The following is a 16,421-nucleotide window of genomic DNA, read 5'->3' on the forward strand; positions in this document are numbered from 1 at the left end:
CTAACCTGCTCTGAGTAGGCTTCAGCAGAGGAGATTCCAAACATTTCTTCAAGCAGCCTGTGCCAGTGCTTTGCTGTCCTTGTGTCAGACTCTTTTTTTCCCAAATGTGTGATGGTAACTTCTATTGCTGCAGTTTAATTTATGAGTTCTTACCTCATCCACCTTAAAGAAGAAAAAGTTCTTTCTTTCCTTTCTTTCTCCCAGAAAGGGAGATGGTGAGAGTGAGATGCATAACCATTTCAAGCATTTTGGTTCCTTCAGCAAGAAGCCTTACAAACCATCAAGTCTGCAGAGAGAGATTTTGACTTAGTAAATGTTGTTAGCATGTGTGAGCATGTGAAATGATGAGTTAAACCATCTTGTAGTGAAGAAAAGCAAATGAAACATAGGAATGAATTTAAATCCATTGTAGTTGAGGACCAAATGTTTTCAGGAACTTCTCTTCAGACTGCTGTGGTGCATTCATACAGACCCAGAAGTCATGGTAACTGTTGCTCTCCATCACTATGCAATGGCCAGTCAGGACAGGTCCATGCTTTATCTTCATCTCTTCCTTGATCCTATTCAAGGGCAATTTTCAAGAAAAAATAATTTCAGAAGCTCTCAAAGCAAAAGAAGAGGGCGTGGACCATACAAGGAAAAAGGGTAAAACTGCTCCCTCACCCCAGAGTCTTTGTTTCATTTCAAACAGACTGTAACGAAATCTATAGCTTCTCCACCCAGTGACAGAGTGGTTAATTTCTGTAGAGACAGTTTGTTCACTGAAGATTTTCCTAAATATTACAAGTCCTGCACAAAATCTATTCATCTCTTGAAGTGGAAGAAATTGTTCTGTGGTTTCATTATATCCCTTCAATATTTTCTGAAGTACAGGATATTATGGACTGCTTTTTGCACCTTGGAAACTAAGTTTGAACAGACTGTACTTGTTCTGCTCTCAGTAAGAATGCTTTGTGGAACTACTTTATCTGCCATACATTCACCTCTCTTGTTTTTCCTTACCTTGTGATGTAAGTAGGCTCTATGAAGTACTTATTGCACTTTTAGGGAACTCAGTTAACTACAGGTTTAAATCTCACATTCTTTTCATGTCAGCGGAGGTGCTCAGCCTCACAGCCATGTTCCCATCTTCATAAAAGTGACTTTCCTCCTGACTGTTAGTTCAGCCAGATGTGTGCATGGACTACAGGCCAGAGCTTCCATAAAGAGAAAATCACCTTGAGAAGACATCCAGCGTTTCTCCACATGATGGCCTCTGGTTTTTGGATTTAGTCTATTTACCTGAATGTCTTCTAACGCTTCACAGAGAAAGCAGGAAAGAGATTACAGAAACTGTGGGTATAGCAGAGCACAGTTGTGTGAAAAGAACAGAGAGGTTTAAATTCTGTCCAGTTTCTGAAAGACTCAGGAATGGACATTTGTCACGTCAGAGGATACCCAAAAACGTATCAGGCTGTAAAGCCAATGTGATTGGCAAATCACTTGCAAGAAATGTGCTTGTTTATTTAATAAGGATTTCTTCTACTTCAGAAGTTTCCTTAAAAATATAGCAGCTCAAGAAGCAGTTTGCTGGTTGGATCATTATATGCTTGTACAAACTTCTCGGGATACTGCAGAATTTGGCAGAATTATGCTGTGCTCATTTTCAGCTGTGCTTTTTGCAGCTCTCTGGCTGAAGTTTTTGTCTGGAAGTCTTTGCACAGTATTTCACTTGTTTAAGAATAAAGGTAATTTGCAAATAATTGTTCTGTATATTGGCATATACATGCAGTATACATGCTCTGTATGCATCCTTACACTGAACCCTTCAGAAAATGAGAAAACTGGACTGAGGCCTTCATACCTTCAGTTCTGTCTGAGAGCAGTAATCCCTATGTCTGTTCCTATTGTAAATACCTGTATACCCTGTTATCCATGGCTGAAGAACTTTTCCCTTCTGCAGTACCTGTAGAGACTTGCTATTAGCTGTTTGGAAATTAGTAGCCTGGAAGTACGTGGCCATCTATGGGTGGGCTGTACACAAAACTTTCCACTTGAAGACAGAAAAGAGGTTACTTCCTAGTAGTCAGAAGTCTCCAAGATGCATGACCACATGCATGTTTATTGTCTTTCTGCCTTTTGTTCTTGAGATGAAAGGATATTGAGGCTTTCTGTTCTGTGTTGCTCTGAATATGAGGGAAAACAAACTGTGAGTGCACCTGTGGGTAAAAAGGGTTGGCCTGGTCTCAACTGACAGGAAGTATGGATATGCACCAGCTGGACTTGCATAAAGTCAGCACATCTCAAAGAACTTGGGCTGCTGGAAGAGTCTGTCTGAAGCATAGGAGGCTCCAGGGCTCTCCTAGGAGCCTTCAGGGATTTTGCTAGCCAAAATGCTCTAGATGTGCACCTGTAAAGGGTAGTAAAAAGCACTGAACATCTCAAGCATGAGTTACTGTTTTTCTGGATTTTCTACTGATTTTTCTGGAGATTCTTGTACAGCAACCGTAGGACCTATGAAGAGTTGCATCAGAGAAAGGGAGGTTTGCATCCTGTATGAAATATAATGTGTTTTGACCGCATTTGGCAGAAGACACCTTCTTGTTGTGCGACTTGGCATTAACTCAGCACAAGGGAGTTGTTAATTTTTTCTCATGCTCCTAGTGAAAATTAATTGCTGTTTTAAATGAACCACAATTTATTTCTCAGCTGAAAATGATTACAAGACATGGTTATCAAATGGTCACAACTTTGTCAGCATTAAGTGCAGTTTTATCTGCAATAACATTCATTTATGTAAGAAAGCTATCCCTATTTCTTATTTTTATCAAATAGATTAAATCCCTAGGATAGTTGCACTTTGATATAGTGTGGGCTTTGCATAGATAACTGTAGAAATGAGGTCATATCCTTTTTTTTAATTACAGTTGTTATTTATTCCTGCAACACAGGAAAAAGTTACCATTCTAATTGGCTAAAATCCAAGGTTAAGAAGTCAGAATAATCAAAGGCAGTGGAAAAACTCTTTGATAACTGTTTTTCAAAGGAAACTATCTGCATTATCAGAGCAATAGACTCAATGAGTTACGAGGTAGGGCAATGTGTAGGCAAGGGAAAGTTGCTTATGAGATGCTTCTTTTACTTGACTCTCTTATTTTCTGTTTTCTTTTAAAACTAGAGGCACAGTCATGAAATACTTTGTATATTTAGCTGTCATGAAAGAAAACTATAATATCGCTGGAATGTAGGTACTTGCTGAGTCAATCCTGTACCCACAGCAGCTGTGCTCCATTTCCTCTGGGGAAGAAAAGACTTTAGGAGGAGACAATGCCAGTGTCCTGTTCTTGAAATATTTGATTACTTTGTATCTAGTTTGTATCCTGAAACTTGCCCTGCTATTTGTCGGTCAGCATGTTTATCCCACGGATGTCAAGACGCTGGGGGAGAGTCTACAGGCCTGAGGCTTGGTGCTGGGATCGTGGTGTCCAGGCAGCCGGGAGCTAGACCCTGCCTGCCCTGACTCTGGAGCTGGGTTTATGGCTTGGGTGCAGCACTGTGCAAAAGCAGCTGTTCAGCTTCGTGACCAAGCTGCTCAGCCTGAAAAATGGCTGTCGTGCATCGCATGAACTGCCTCTGAAAAGGCAACCATTAGCACAGCAGTACGCACAGTGTGGTCCCTGTCCTACAAGCCTCCTGTCCATGCGGTTGGTTTGTGAGTACTCTCCACAGCTACCTGTCTGGTGTGACACAGCAGCCATGCTGCGGCTTGCCCATACCCGGCGGGCTGTCTGACTTGGGTCACTTCCGGCTCAGGGATCTCTCTGTAGTGGTCTAAACATGTCTGAAGGTGAATATTGTAAACTACAAATTTGCATTAGTAGGCATGTTTTGTGTCTGTCTTCTAACTGTACAGCTGCTTGGATTTTCTTGTTAATTGTACTGTTCTAACACCACAGGCATCATTAAAGTGGGGGAGAGATTGGTATAAAGGTCTATGATGATAGCTCATTAGAGATGCAGATGGCACGTATTAGACAAGCTTGCTAAGAATAAATGACACAAACTCAGATTTTAAAGTTCTCTAGAAAATACAAGAAGTTTGATGATAAGATGAAACAAAGGGATATTCTAAAGTGGAGTAAACGATTCCACACACACACACACGCACACAGAGTTACTAAATGATATAGTAGCTTCAAGTTGCTACACTAGTATCAAAGTATCACCATTACAAGTTTCATCAGTTTTTACATCATCTAATTATTCAGTTACATTTTTATTTCAGATGTTGATGAATGCCTTCAAGACAGTGATATTTGCCTTAGAGGAAACTGCATGAATACTGACGGGTCTTACAAATGCACTTGTCCAGATGGTTTCCAGCAGATAGCGAATAGGGGATGTCAAGGTATGAAATAGCTATAAAAAATACCTTATATAAATGTGCAAGTTTGTAAGTATAACTTGTGATAGTCACAGATCATGCTCAGAAAGACACTAATTTTATTTATCATTTGTAGTACTTTCTTACTCTTCTCATTTTATATTGCTCTCTGTAAATATATGTTGAGAAATTATTATTTCAAGAGGCTGAAATCTCAGCCTTCATAACTTGAAAGAGAATCTGTACTAGAACTAACAGAGATACAGTGCTGCATTTTTCCAAATCCCGAGAACATTTATTTTGACAAAACCTTCTATGTTTGTGAATCAGCGATGTAACAGAAAGAACAGTACAGTCAGTGTCAAGTCACATTAGATAAACCTCTCTCACCTCTAAAACACTTGCGGTGCTTTGTGGAGGATGGGTGAGGAGGAAGAGAGTGTGTTATCTGAGGCTGAGTCAGCATTGACAAACCCAGAAAAATACTTCTCAGCTTTTAGTTCTGAGCGATCCCAACTCCGTGTTGGTACAACATCCAGGCGTGCCTCATGACTCCCTTTTGCCATCCGTGTTTATGAGATGAGAACCATGGTATTAGAGCTGGAAAGAGGTAGTGTGTTCATGCTCTAAAGGACTGGAGAACCACGAAGCTGGGCTTAGCTTTGGTTGCTCTCCCACCCACAGCTTAGACTTGAGCCGAGAGACTGTATTCCAGCTGATCTATGTTGAAGATCTTGTGCAGCCAACAGTAAATTCCTTGTAAGTTTTGAGTATTATATATGTGACTGCTTTCTAATTCAGAAAATGTTGCATGTGACACAGGGAAGTGCTGTATTAGACCTTGCTTTAGCAGATAAAAGAGAATCGATCACAAGTTATAAATCAATGCCAGCATGTATACCACTCTATTCTCTTCACTCCGCTATGTAAAGTAGTAGTATACAGGCTTCATGTTTTAAACGGATAAGCATAACAAAACTGAAAGCACTTATGAGCCAACTAAGGGACAGACAGTATAGACAGTAGTTTTAACAGAAAAATGTGAATGAAAATTGGAAATAATTTCAGGTAAGAGCGCCATACTTGAGAAAGACGACCACCAACACTAAAAAGAACAGCTTGCTACAGTTACACTTTTTTTACTGTGTTGACTACTTGTTGGTGAGCTGTTACAGAATGCAATAGTAGAATTGTTATTTGTCAAAGATAAAAGTCTTCAATATATTTTCTTGTCCTGTAATTTATACTGGACAAAACTAGCAAGACTTGTATCATGAATGATGACTTCTTCTTTACATTTCCACAGTACCTCCAAAGTATTATAAACTGAGACATTTTTAAATGATTGAAAGTTAGGTCTATCACAGTTCAGTAACAGCAAGAAAAAAACATAAAATTTTTGAGAGAATTTACCTGGAGAGATTAGGGGCATGGTAAAAGATCAAGATAATAGGCCACTAGAGCAGAGTGATCTTGATCACATGGTCTACTGGCTATGAGCAAACACTATGCATTTCAGTATATCCAGTTCTGTATTGAACAAGGAGTCTCAGCCATGGTTGTAGGGCAGTGGACTTCTTTCTGGGACATAGTCACTGAAAAGCATTTAGGGGTCAGAGAGAGTCAGCTGAGTATGAGCTTCCAGTGCAACCCTGTGGCCAGTAGGACTAATGCACTCCCCAGAAGATTGAAAAAGCAGAATATCCAGCAGGAGTAAGCAAGGTTTGTTTACCTCTCCTTTGCACGTTGTTGTACGCTGACGTTCTGGTGCCCGCAACTCAAAATGGATGCTGATCAGCTGAGGAGAGTTCAGGGATGAACGAAAAAAGGCTGATGGCCAGGGGGAAAAAAGATTGAATGCTTTTAAACTTTATTTACTTGAAGAAAAAAATGAGGGGTGACTTGATCATCATAGCCTTATTACCTTCAAAGAAAGCCATATCTGAAAGTAGAGAGCTATTGAATTAAACTGGCAAATTTATCACAGAATGTGGTGTCTTAAATTGCATCTGGACTAGACTAGAAATTAGGAGCATGTGTTTTGGTAAGGAGCAAAGCTGAAAAGAGTCCAAAGCACGAGAAAGTGTGCAGTTTGCCCTTTCAGGTGAATTATACTCTATTTCCCTAACGTTGTTACTTTTGTTTTCCTCACTTTTAATAGATCATTCTGCCATGTGTAATCATCTGGTTTGGTTTCCTGTATTTTTGTGGCAGTTTTAAGAAGCTGACAGCTTAGCCTTGAGACCAATGTGCAGGATGTACCGTACTGTTCTTGTCATTGCCTATCTCCCACCGTACCTGACTTTCAGAGAGCTTTGGGGAGTATGTCATTGATCTGCATTTATCTTGAATTCAGAAACTTGACACATGTAGGCGCTGTGTGAAGTGCAGCGCACTGACTTTTCCCTGTGCGCCTCATACGGATACTACCCTTCCCTGAGCCGCCTTTGTTCTTTCCACATATGTGCCATAACTTCAGGACACTGGCCTAGAAGGTTTACACACAGGATAGAATCAGTCTGTATCCAAACAAAATTCTATAATGGATGTCATGGGTCTTGAAATTATGGTATCGAAATCATTGTTTCTCTAGTCTATCAAAATTACTGTCTACTTTGATGCATTTTGTATGGCTGTAACAATGGCGAGAATCTAAGACACAGTTAAGAAGAAGAAATTCTAGTATCTGTGATGATGGATGAATGAGCTACCTGGGTAAGTTTTGTTTGTAAATTTGTGTTTGAACTCAGCATGGTACTTAAAACTTCTTAATCATTTTTTGTAAAGCAAAATACAAAAGTGCAGTTACCATGTGAACGGTAATTCATGTGAAAGTGGTACCTCCTTAATGAATAAATACAGTCCTTAAGTTCTCATGGCAGGTTTTCTTGTTAAGATGAGACATCAGTCAGAAAGAAATGCTTGTTTTTCAGATTCACAAGTTTGAAAGGCAGTGTTTGAAAAATGCTTTCTAAGTTTGTGGGTTTGGTTTTGTTGGTTTTAAAAAAAAAATTATGACAGACTCCTCTTATATAGCAACCTTTTGGGACTATTCCCATTCCCCATCAGCCAGAAAGAGCATTTGCCTTTAAATTCTATAAAATCAGCCTACCGGGAAAGATGCAACTCCAGACCTGCCGGTAACACATGGAGCCAGATGCAGAAATTGACCAGCATGCAGCAATCAAAAAGCAGTGAGATGGAGCCGTCTGAGAATTCCCCTAACAGAGAAGAAATGTTGGCTAGTATGGAGCTTATACTGATATCTCACAAATCACTCTCATCTGCTCATCCTCACTGCAGAGTGTGATACAGTCAGAGTATGATGCAGCAGAACGTACTGATGCCTATACAGAGTTTAAGAATGATCCCAGATTTGGTAACTCTGGAAAATGAGCTCCGTTTACGGTAGCTATTTACATAGCTGATGGGAATAAAAGCTGCCTTTAAGACTAATTGAACTTAGCCTTAACATTAAGGGTATGATGATTTGCAAAGCTATTAATGTCTCTGTGTTTTCAGATATCAATGAATGTGAGAGATCTGACCTCTGTTCACCTCACGGGGAGTGTCTAAACACGGATGGTTCCTACCAGTGCATATGTGAGCGGGGCTTTTCTGTGTCTGCAGATGGCCGAACGTGTGAAGGTGGGACAATTTACAATAATGCATTCCCATTGATTTGCTGTTGTTAGTTGGGTGAGAAAAGCAGTCAGTTTGGGTCTAATACCCCCAAACCACTATTAACTCCGCAATCTGCCACCCAAGGCCCCTTTGTTCTTTTTCTTGTAAATGCACGGCATGCTGTGTTGCTGTTTGAATCATAAGAAGTATAACAGGAAATGCACAAAATGGGCAACGTAATGGAGTTAATGTTTGTTACAAGCTGTGTATCACTGGATTTTTAATAATTTTGCTATCTTACATTGGATCGTGGTTTTTTGAGCAAAAGAAATCAGTGAAAAAGAAGGAATACTAACCTAACTATGGCAAATTATGGCAAAGGAGGGAATGATATTTTTATGTTAAGATACATGAAACCAGTGGACATCTGTAATAATGGGAAAATATTCATAGATGGGAAATTATTTCTATCTTATAGCAGGGGTGGAAGGAATAAATATGTACAAAATACTTGTAAAGTGAGTTTGGAACTCAGGTTTCTGATAAGTTTCAGTGGGTAAGACATTCCTGCCATAAATATTTAGGATTATTTCATTTAAAGCTTCTTAAGTGGATTAGCAGCAAGTCTGAGCTGCCAGAATGTTCTCATTGCTGTGTGGGAGACAACAGAACTTTGCTTGTTGAGAATTTATTTATTTTTTTTTTAAAGAGATGCAGATGAAGCATCCCTACAACAGAAGTAACTCCAGTGAGAAACTGTAGTAAAATGCTATTTATGATAAAACCTCAGGCATTTTGAAATGGCAGAAATGGAGTAAATAGCAGTAATTATATGTTTACAGTGCCAAAGCCAGCTTATTCTCAGTAAGTGTATGCAGGTATGCTTATACAGGTATTTTTCATACAAGGTTGTAAAAGCTGCTCCAGCAATAGCACTGATGAGAAACATTAGCCAGGAGCCTAGAATTTAGGTGTAACCAGGGTTTTTATTTGGTTATAGCATGAGAATATATCTTGCTGCTAATGGAATGCACACTCTTGTAGGTGATGCTGCTCTCCTGCACTGAATTTAAAATAGGAGACTTGTGCTCAATGATACCAAGAAGTTATGTGGCTTTGTGTAGTCAGTGATGCTGACAGAAAACAAAAATGCCCCTAACTGGGTAAAGAATAGCTGTTCTTATGGATGAGAGGACTGTTCAAGACAAGAAGCCTTGTGGGAAAAGTTCAGAAGGGGAGAAAGTTAAATGGTGGTAGTCTGGCAGGATGCGTGCAGAGGAGAAGCACTGAGCAGATGATAGCTCGGTCTTAAAACCTGTGGGTAGTGGATCTCAGGCATCCAAGCAGCAAGCTCTTCTCTATCCCAAATGACAGGCTAGTAAGTCCCTATGTGATTGGTTTTCACGGGCCAGCTCCTCTCATAGTTCACTTAGGTTCTTCCTTCAGTGGAGGAGGTGTATTGAAACTTCTGACTCTTGCATTTACTCCCCCTGCTTTTACCAGAGGAACAACAGCCTTACAGCATTATTGTTTGAGCTGGCATATAACCTGCCATATAGTTAGTAATATAATATCTAATGAAATTAAATACGTTACTGGCAAGAGTACTGTTAGGCTGATGTAAGGGAATAAGTGCTGTATGTTTAGATATAGCATGACATCAAACACACTATTTGTGTTTTAATTATTATTGATAACTAAAAAAAATCCTGCAGTATTTTTGGTGCTTTTTCCTCTCTAAACATTTACTTTATTTTGTAATCATGGCAGAAGTTGAAAGAAACATTCTCTTACTGCCAAGACAAAAGCCTGGTCAAGTAGACTAGAGAGTGAATCTGAATAACTCCAGTGATTGATGGGCCAGGCAGTATTTTGTGATTTCAAGTAACGGGCATAATTCCAAAGCATGTTCCTGGACTCTTTTGGCAGCATGTATACATTTCACCCAGCGTTTAGGAAGGATATGGTTAAATATCTTCAAATTCTCTGCAAGAAAAGTAGTAGCAGGTGTTTTGCCTCACTGTTGAGCATAGCTAAAAAAAAAAAAAAAAGCGGTCAGAGAAGAATGCAGCCTGCTCTTAGTAGAAACCAAACACTTTATTCCAAACCAAAGTTAGAAGAACACTTATTCACCTTGTGAAATCAAACTCTCAGAAATTTAAAAAGGCAGAAATGAATAGAAACACAACTTTAAAAAAAAAAAGTCAGTGGCATCTGATTTTAGGGCATGTACCAGAAACAATGAGCCCCTCTGTCTGGATCTCTGACAGTTAATAAAGTTGCACAGTTCCCAGGGAAGGGTTACCATCACATATGATGAAGTAGTACAAAGTTAATCTCCATTAGAAGAAAAAAAAGGCAAACTTTTACTAAATAGAAAAAGATGAAATCACAAGATCTTATTTCCAGGACTGTGAGTAGTTTTGGAACTTTTTAATGAAGAAAAAAACAAGTACAAAACCAGTTGAGCGTGCTTCACAAGTAATTGGTGGTGTGTATGGAATACAGATCAGACTTTATATTCAGCACTTGGAAAAGTATTTTAATAACTTGGCGGAGCAAGGGTACTTCTAGTCTTCTGAAGCAGCAGCACTCCTTTTCTACCACGATTAGTTTCTCCATTCTGTCATTTTAATAAAAACAATTCTAGAGTTGAAAAAACTCATTTGAAGGGAGCACTGATGGCGTCAGTGTTAATATTTGTAGTGGTGTCAGCTTCATGCAAAAAGGCAAGACGAAACAAAAGGATCAGAAACCAAAGGAACGTGTGACATTCCAGGTACTGAGAAAGGATGTGGCTTCCAGCCACAGGAGCTAGCTACTGTTCTTTACACTAGGTGCCTCTGCGAATTTACTTCTAGTTAAGTGAGTGAGAATAACTGTTTATACCATCAGAGAAAGAACCTGAGGAAATTTTGCTGGATTCAGACGCCTCTCTGTACCTGGGGAGCAGATTTTCCATATCTCCAGACTGTTTTTGTACAAATTTGACTCGTTTTTTTGAAAAGTCAGAAACAACAACAACATAAAACATTTAAGAATCCCATGTGGTTCAGTTCTGGTATGAAGTTTTTATGGCCATTGGCCAAAGTAAACTGAACAGCTGTGGAGACTGTGTCTTCTTCCAAGGTGTAGACAAACTTTTGTTGTAGCGGTGACATTCCACTGCTGCCTGGCCTCAGGCTCAGTAATTTGGCTGCGCCAGGCTCTCTGAACAGGAGGCTCTTGCAGCACTCCCTAGGTCCCTGTTGAGCTCTCTGGGGTTCCCATAAAGGCAGCGTTTTACCCAGTTGGCTGCTAGTCAACTGTGTTGGCAAAAACTCAAGTTAGAGGTTCTCTGATGCTTAAGTCAATACCCTGCCCCAAGCGCCTCTTCTGTCTCCATGTCCGATTCCATATGTCTCTCAGTGGCTCCCTCACTTTTCCCTCTCTGCTCCAAGCCCTGAGCTTCACTGCCTGCCTCAACAGGCACTCCAAAAAAACTTACACATCCCACGAGAGCTCTCCAATCTCTGCTTCTTCCTTTCCCCTCACTTACTGTCTTGTATCCTGTTCTCCTTTCCTTGTCCACTGATTAAGTCACCCGTCTGAGCCCTTTGGATGCTTGCACAGAGCATCCACAGATCATTCTGTGATCAACAAATAATTTACAAATCTGTACGCCAAGATGCTACATCATCCATCATTTAAGATGACCGCGTTTGAAAATCAGGAAACAAAGAGCAGAGCTGTGAACAGTCCCTAACTGTTACCTCTGCCACCAAAGACATTTTAAGAGAGTAGAAGTTTGCTGTAACTGCTCATCCCAACCATAATTGTGCCCATATATAGGGAAGACAAGGCAGCTTTAGGAAAAGGGTATGGTAAATCTAGGACTTCTTTGGGGGCAAAGTATTATCTGTTACATGGAGTAAATTTTATGCAGTAGACAACTTCACAGCTTCACCAAATCTCTGGTTAAATACCAAAGCAAGCAAGCTTAGGCTTCTGCCAAACAGATTCAAGTACGCATCTCCAGAGTGTGCCCCAGTGAGCTACCCTATTGTTTCACAGTGAGTAATCACAGACTTCACCAGCCTTCATGCATTTGCTGATAGAGGTGTTTTAGGGCATGAACTACTTCTTGTCTGGATGCTGGCTAGAGCAGTAAGAACACAAGGGGAGAAACAAGAATCTCTTTCTTGTTACGCACAACCTTGGAATGACCATCCAGCATTATTGCCTCTAGATGGCCAAAGTCTTTATTCACATACTCATTTTTCTAATCAGTGATTTTTATGTATGGGTGTTATGGGCAGCCCTGGAAGTCTCAGAATCAAAGTTCTGTTCCCCGAAGCACTACACAGAACTGTCCTAGGAAACAATTCCTCTTCCAGTCACTTCAGTGCGATTTAAAAATCACGCCTGAGGTTAAGTATGCCTTCATCTTCTTCAGGTTGGCAGAAAACAGGAACACGGTGTTGACCTGAGCGCACATGTTTTGCCCTTCTTTAGATCCTGATGATGTTAGATCAAAGGAGTTTTGATTAAAGCAGGCAGCTCTGAGTCATGGATTCTAAAACAGGTTGTAATTACAGAGAACTCCTTTAGTCACAGTATAGACATAGGATATATTAGTTTCATATTTAGTTTTTCCCCTTGCTTTGTCTCCCTGTAGCAAGAGAATTGCCGATTACAAACAAGCCTCCTGCTTTACAGAGTGATTAAAGAAACAAATGCCCTTTCCGGCTGTAAAACAGGAGTCCTTTGAGTGAGCTGTCTAGACAAGGAAAAATATTTGGTGCTTGGACCTCCTCTGTAATTTCCCATACACTGAAAGATCCAGTCATGTTCAGACTGTGTACTTTTGAAAAACAAAACAGTCTTCTGTGGCTATATTATATACCAAATTAGGACACTTGCTACAATCACAAGTTTTGTTTCTGCAGCTTTTTTGTCAGTGACCTTAGTTTACCTTTGGAGAACCAGCTGTGTGATCCATTGCCCTATCTGTTTCCTTTAACATTTAGCAATTAAGTAAGGGAAATACTGTAATTTACGTAATTCTAAAATCCCCAGTTGTAGTGTCTTCTGTCTAGGTTTTTAACAGAATAGCTGTTCTGTGGTTCAGGAGCTTTTGTTATTAAACTATACTGGGCCACTGAAAATACAAACTCTGTGTTATTGTCTGTAGTCTTAAATTCCTGGCTGTAAATCCACCGTTGTTTACTCATTTTGAATTCCTTTTCTTAACTTTTCTTAACAAAATTTTCTAAACAAGAGATAGAGTATTCAGATTTTTTGACCCAGATATGTTAAATTCTGATGATCACATGAAACTAAATATTAAAATATGTTATGCAGGTATAGTGCACAGCAGCAAGAGGGAGGGACCAGAAAAACACAACCGTAAAGAATTTGTATTTTCTTCCTCCCAGTAACTCTATATGCATCCTTTTATAACTCTGTCATTATGGTGACTGGAAAAGGGTATCAAAGGTAATAGTTGACCTTTCACTCTTGACAGCGGCTTTAATACAGATATGTCGCTTACTCTTGTTGCTGAATTAATTCTACTAGGGAGGGCTTGTGGTAGATTTCATTAAGTTCAGTATGCAGAAACCACCCAAATTTTCATATTCAGTTCCTTGAAAATAAGCATACTAGCCATTGTATTCTTTGCCAAATTATAAGTAACCCTTTCCATGATAAATTCCTTCAATATTTTTCCTTTGTTTAATAAATCAAGATATAAAGACCATTAAAACCTTTATAGACAAAACCAACAAACCAAATAAATTATTCTGCCAGTTCCATCTGCAAATACTTTTTTTATAATTCTCAATTATACTCATCTATGTCTCATAGATTTTGGTGTATGTAGTACATACAGTTTTTGCATGAATTTTGTATTTTAGCTGAAAGTTGTTAACCAGTGGATCAGGTGAGTTTTCCATCACTTAAACATCCTAAAGTGAAATTAGATGCCTTTCTGAAAAAGATGTTAAAATTCCACAATTTACTCCACTGGTACAGAAATTGCCAGAGACAGTTTTTTTATCTATTTAAGAGGTTGTGGATAGTCTCTTCTGGCCTTGAAAATTTATATGTGATTCTAAACCTGTTCAAACCCCAAGCACAGCACATAGGAAAAGCTGGTTTTCAAGACCCCAAAAAAGCCTCTCCCTGAGGCAGACGGAGGCATGAGGATGAATTTGAGCACTTGGGGAGCAAGAGGGCAGCACAACAGGTAGCCTGTGTGGATGGTAATGACGTGCTGCTCAAATCTGGATAGCTTGGGGAGCTGTGACCACGTGGCTCAAAGACCAAGAATTCCCTTTCAGCTGAGCATCAGACACAATTTAAAATTAAAAATGTCCTTGCTTGGTGAGCACTATCAGGAGAAGAATGAGGTGCATCTTTGCTGGAGAGCTGGAAGAGCAGACAAGGACTATGTTTGAGCCCTACTCTCTCCTTTCAGAAAGACACCAGCAGCAGTGCTGCCCACCTGTTCAAAGAAGCCCTCTCTGTGGCAATGCAGGATTCAGTCCCACCAGCTCTTTAGTTCAGTGAGAGCCTCAGGCCTTGACTGAAGGTAGAATGATGGTAGGCCCCACCACATTAAGGTCTACTCTAACGTGCAGAATTAATGATAGTAGCTAGTACCCAGATAAATCAAAAGCGAATCACTTTATTCACCATTTAAAATGTAATTCCCCCTTAGGCACAGTGCAGAAGGTAATTCCAAATGGACAGCAACCTCGCTTAACAGTCATAATGGTTTCTAGGAAAGAAATAGAGCAGTAAGTTCTCTGCTTCAAACTGCAGAGGAATTTAGAAGGCAAGAAGGTAGTAATCCTATTATCCTGGCAGGTTCAGTTAATATTCTTCCTCCTGAAAAACATACCATGACATCTTTAATGACCACAGATGGTCAGGACCTTGGGTTTAGGTCTTATTTTGAGTGAAGATAAAAATAATACATTTCTAGCACTTGTAATACAGCACGTTCTGCCACAAGCAGCTCTGCTTCATTACAGCCTGATGGGCAGCTGAGTCAAAGAACAGACTTACTCATGCAAGTGACTCTTACTTGTAAGGCCAGCAAACCACAAATGGGAACTACAAAAGAAAAAGAATACGGGCATTGTAATTACTTTGCCTACCTGAGTAAGATTATTCATGTGTAAACTTACAGGATTAAAGCCAGAAGGCTCAGTCCACAGATATTTACCGCTTACACATACACCATGAAATTCTCTTCTGTGCTGAGAGCCAGAATGAGATCTGTGCAGCACTTCTGCACAATGGATGCAACCATACCCTTGAACTCTCCTTGTAGGCACAGTGGGTTCAGTTTCACACACATGTTGTTGACTGTATAATGCTACACCGGCAGAATCTGTAAATCAGTCAGAGAGATGGTCATATTTAAACTGTGTCTTACTCTGTGCTATGTAGCATCATGCCATGGTTGGCAGGTTTGGTGAAACAGATGGGAGACAGTTGATCAAAATCATTGTCTGAAATAAGGTATTTCCTGTGAAGTTAATACTGAAACAATTTCTTAAATTGTAGGTATGCTTACATTAAATATTTGTGTCTTGTCCTTTGTTTTTTCCTTCCCAACGTATAGAGGGGCATCGCTGCATCTGTTTGCAAATATGGCCAGTCTGTTGTTTTTCTGCACTCTTCATAAATGTCTACCTTTGACTGTCACACGGCCTGTCTGATGTTAAAATTCTTCCTTACAGATGTTGATGAATGTGCGAACGGCACAATATGTGGTAGTCACGGGTTCTGTGAAAATATGGATGGCTCCTACCGCTGCCTCTGTTACCAAGGGTATCAGGACCCACAGGATGGGCAAGGGTGTACGGGTGAGTTCTTAAGCACGAGCAGTCATTCCTGCAAGGTTCTAATGAGCAAAAAGCGGCACAGGAGCAAAATGCATTTCTTCATAAGAACATTTTTGTTTTCCGTCATTTTTGGTTAAAGTTGTACCACTTACTAGTAAAATAAGGTTGAGCTGTGCTTTACTCACTGAACTTTGTGCCAGATGGAAACTTAACTCCGTACCTGTTTAATGAGAACCTGTTATTAGGATTGAATGGAAACCAACAGCAAATAAGCTGAGCGACTCATTTTATCTCTTAAAACAAACAAACAAACAAAAAAAAAAAAGTCCACTATTTCTGCACATCAGAACCATTCACAAATATAAATTGTAATAGATTGAATTTAATACTTTAGCCAATTTAAATGCAACATCTGTTTAGTCTCTTAGCTGAATAACCAGAACTCTGTACTACCCCCTACAGGAAATAACGTCTGGCATGTGATACAGCCAGTCGGAATAAGATGGCACACTCCCCTCCCTAGGCACATCGTATTTGAACTGGTTTTAACATTGCCTTCAAGCTCCAGGAAAGACACCTATCACCATGAAAAGATG

General features: G+C 39.8%; 1 protein-coding gene across 8 annotated transcripts in view; it reads left to right on the top strand.

Moving 5' to 3' along the window:
- LTBP1 (latent transforming growth factor beta binding protein 1) overlaps positions 1 to 16,421 on the top strand; it is a 204,593-nt gene that overhangs the window by 153,178 nt on the left and 34,994 nt on the right. For all 8 annotated transcript variants that reach the window (XM_075748916.1, XM_075748918.1, XM_075748917.1 and 5 more), the window contains 3 exons: positions 4,265 to 4,387; positions 7,886 to 8,011; positions 15,721 to 15,846. In XM_075748916.1, the coding sequence (XP_075605031.1) occupies positions 4,265 to 4,387; positions 7,886 to 8,011; positions 15,721 to 15,846 (375 nt within the window). The remainder of the gene's footprint in view (positions 1 to 4,264; positions 4,388 to 7,885; positions 8,012 to 15,720; positions 15,847 to 16,421) is intronic.

Source organism: Balearica regulorum, chromosome 3, assembly GCF_011004875.1.
Source record: "Balearica regulorum gibbericeps isolate bBalReg1 chromosome 3, bBalReg1.pri, whole genome shotgun sequence".
NCBI classification, from domain to species: domain Eukaryota; kingdom Metazoa; phylum Chordata; class Aves; order Gruiformes; family Gruidae; genus Balearica; species Balearica regulorum.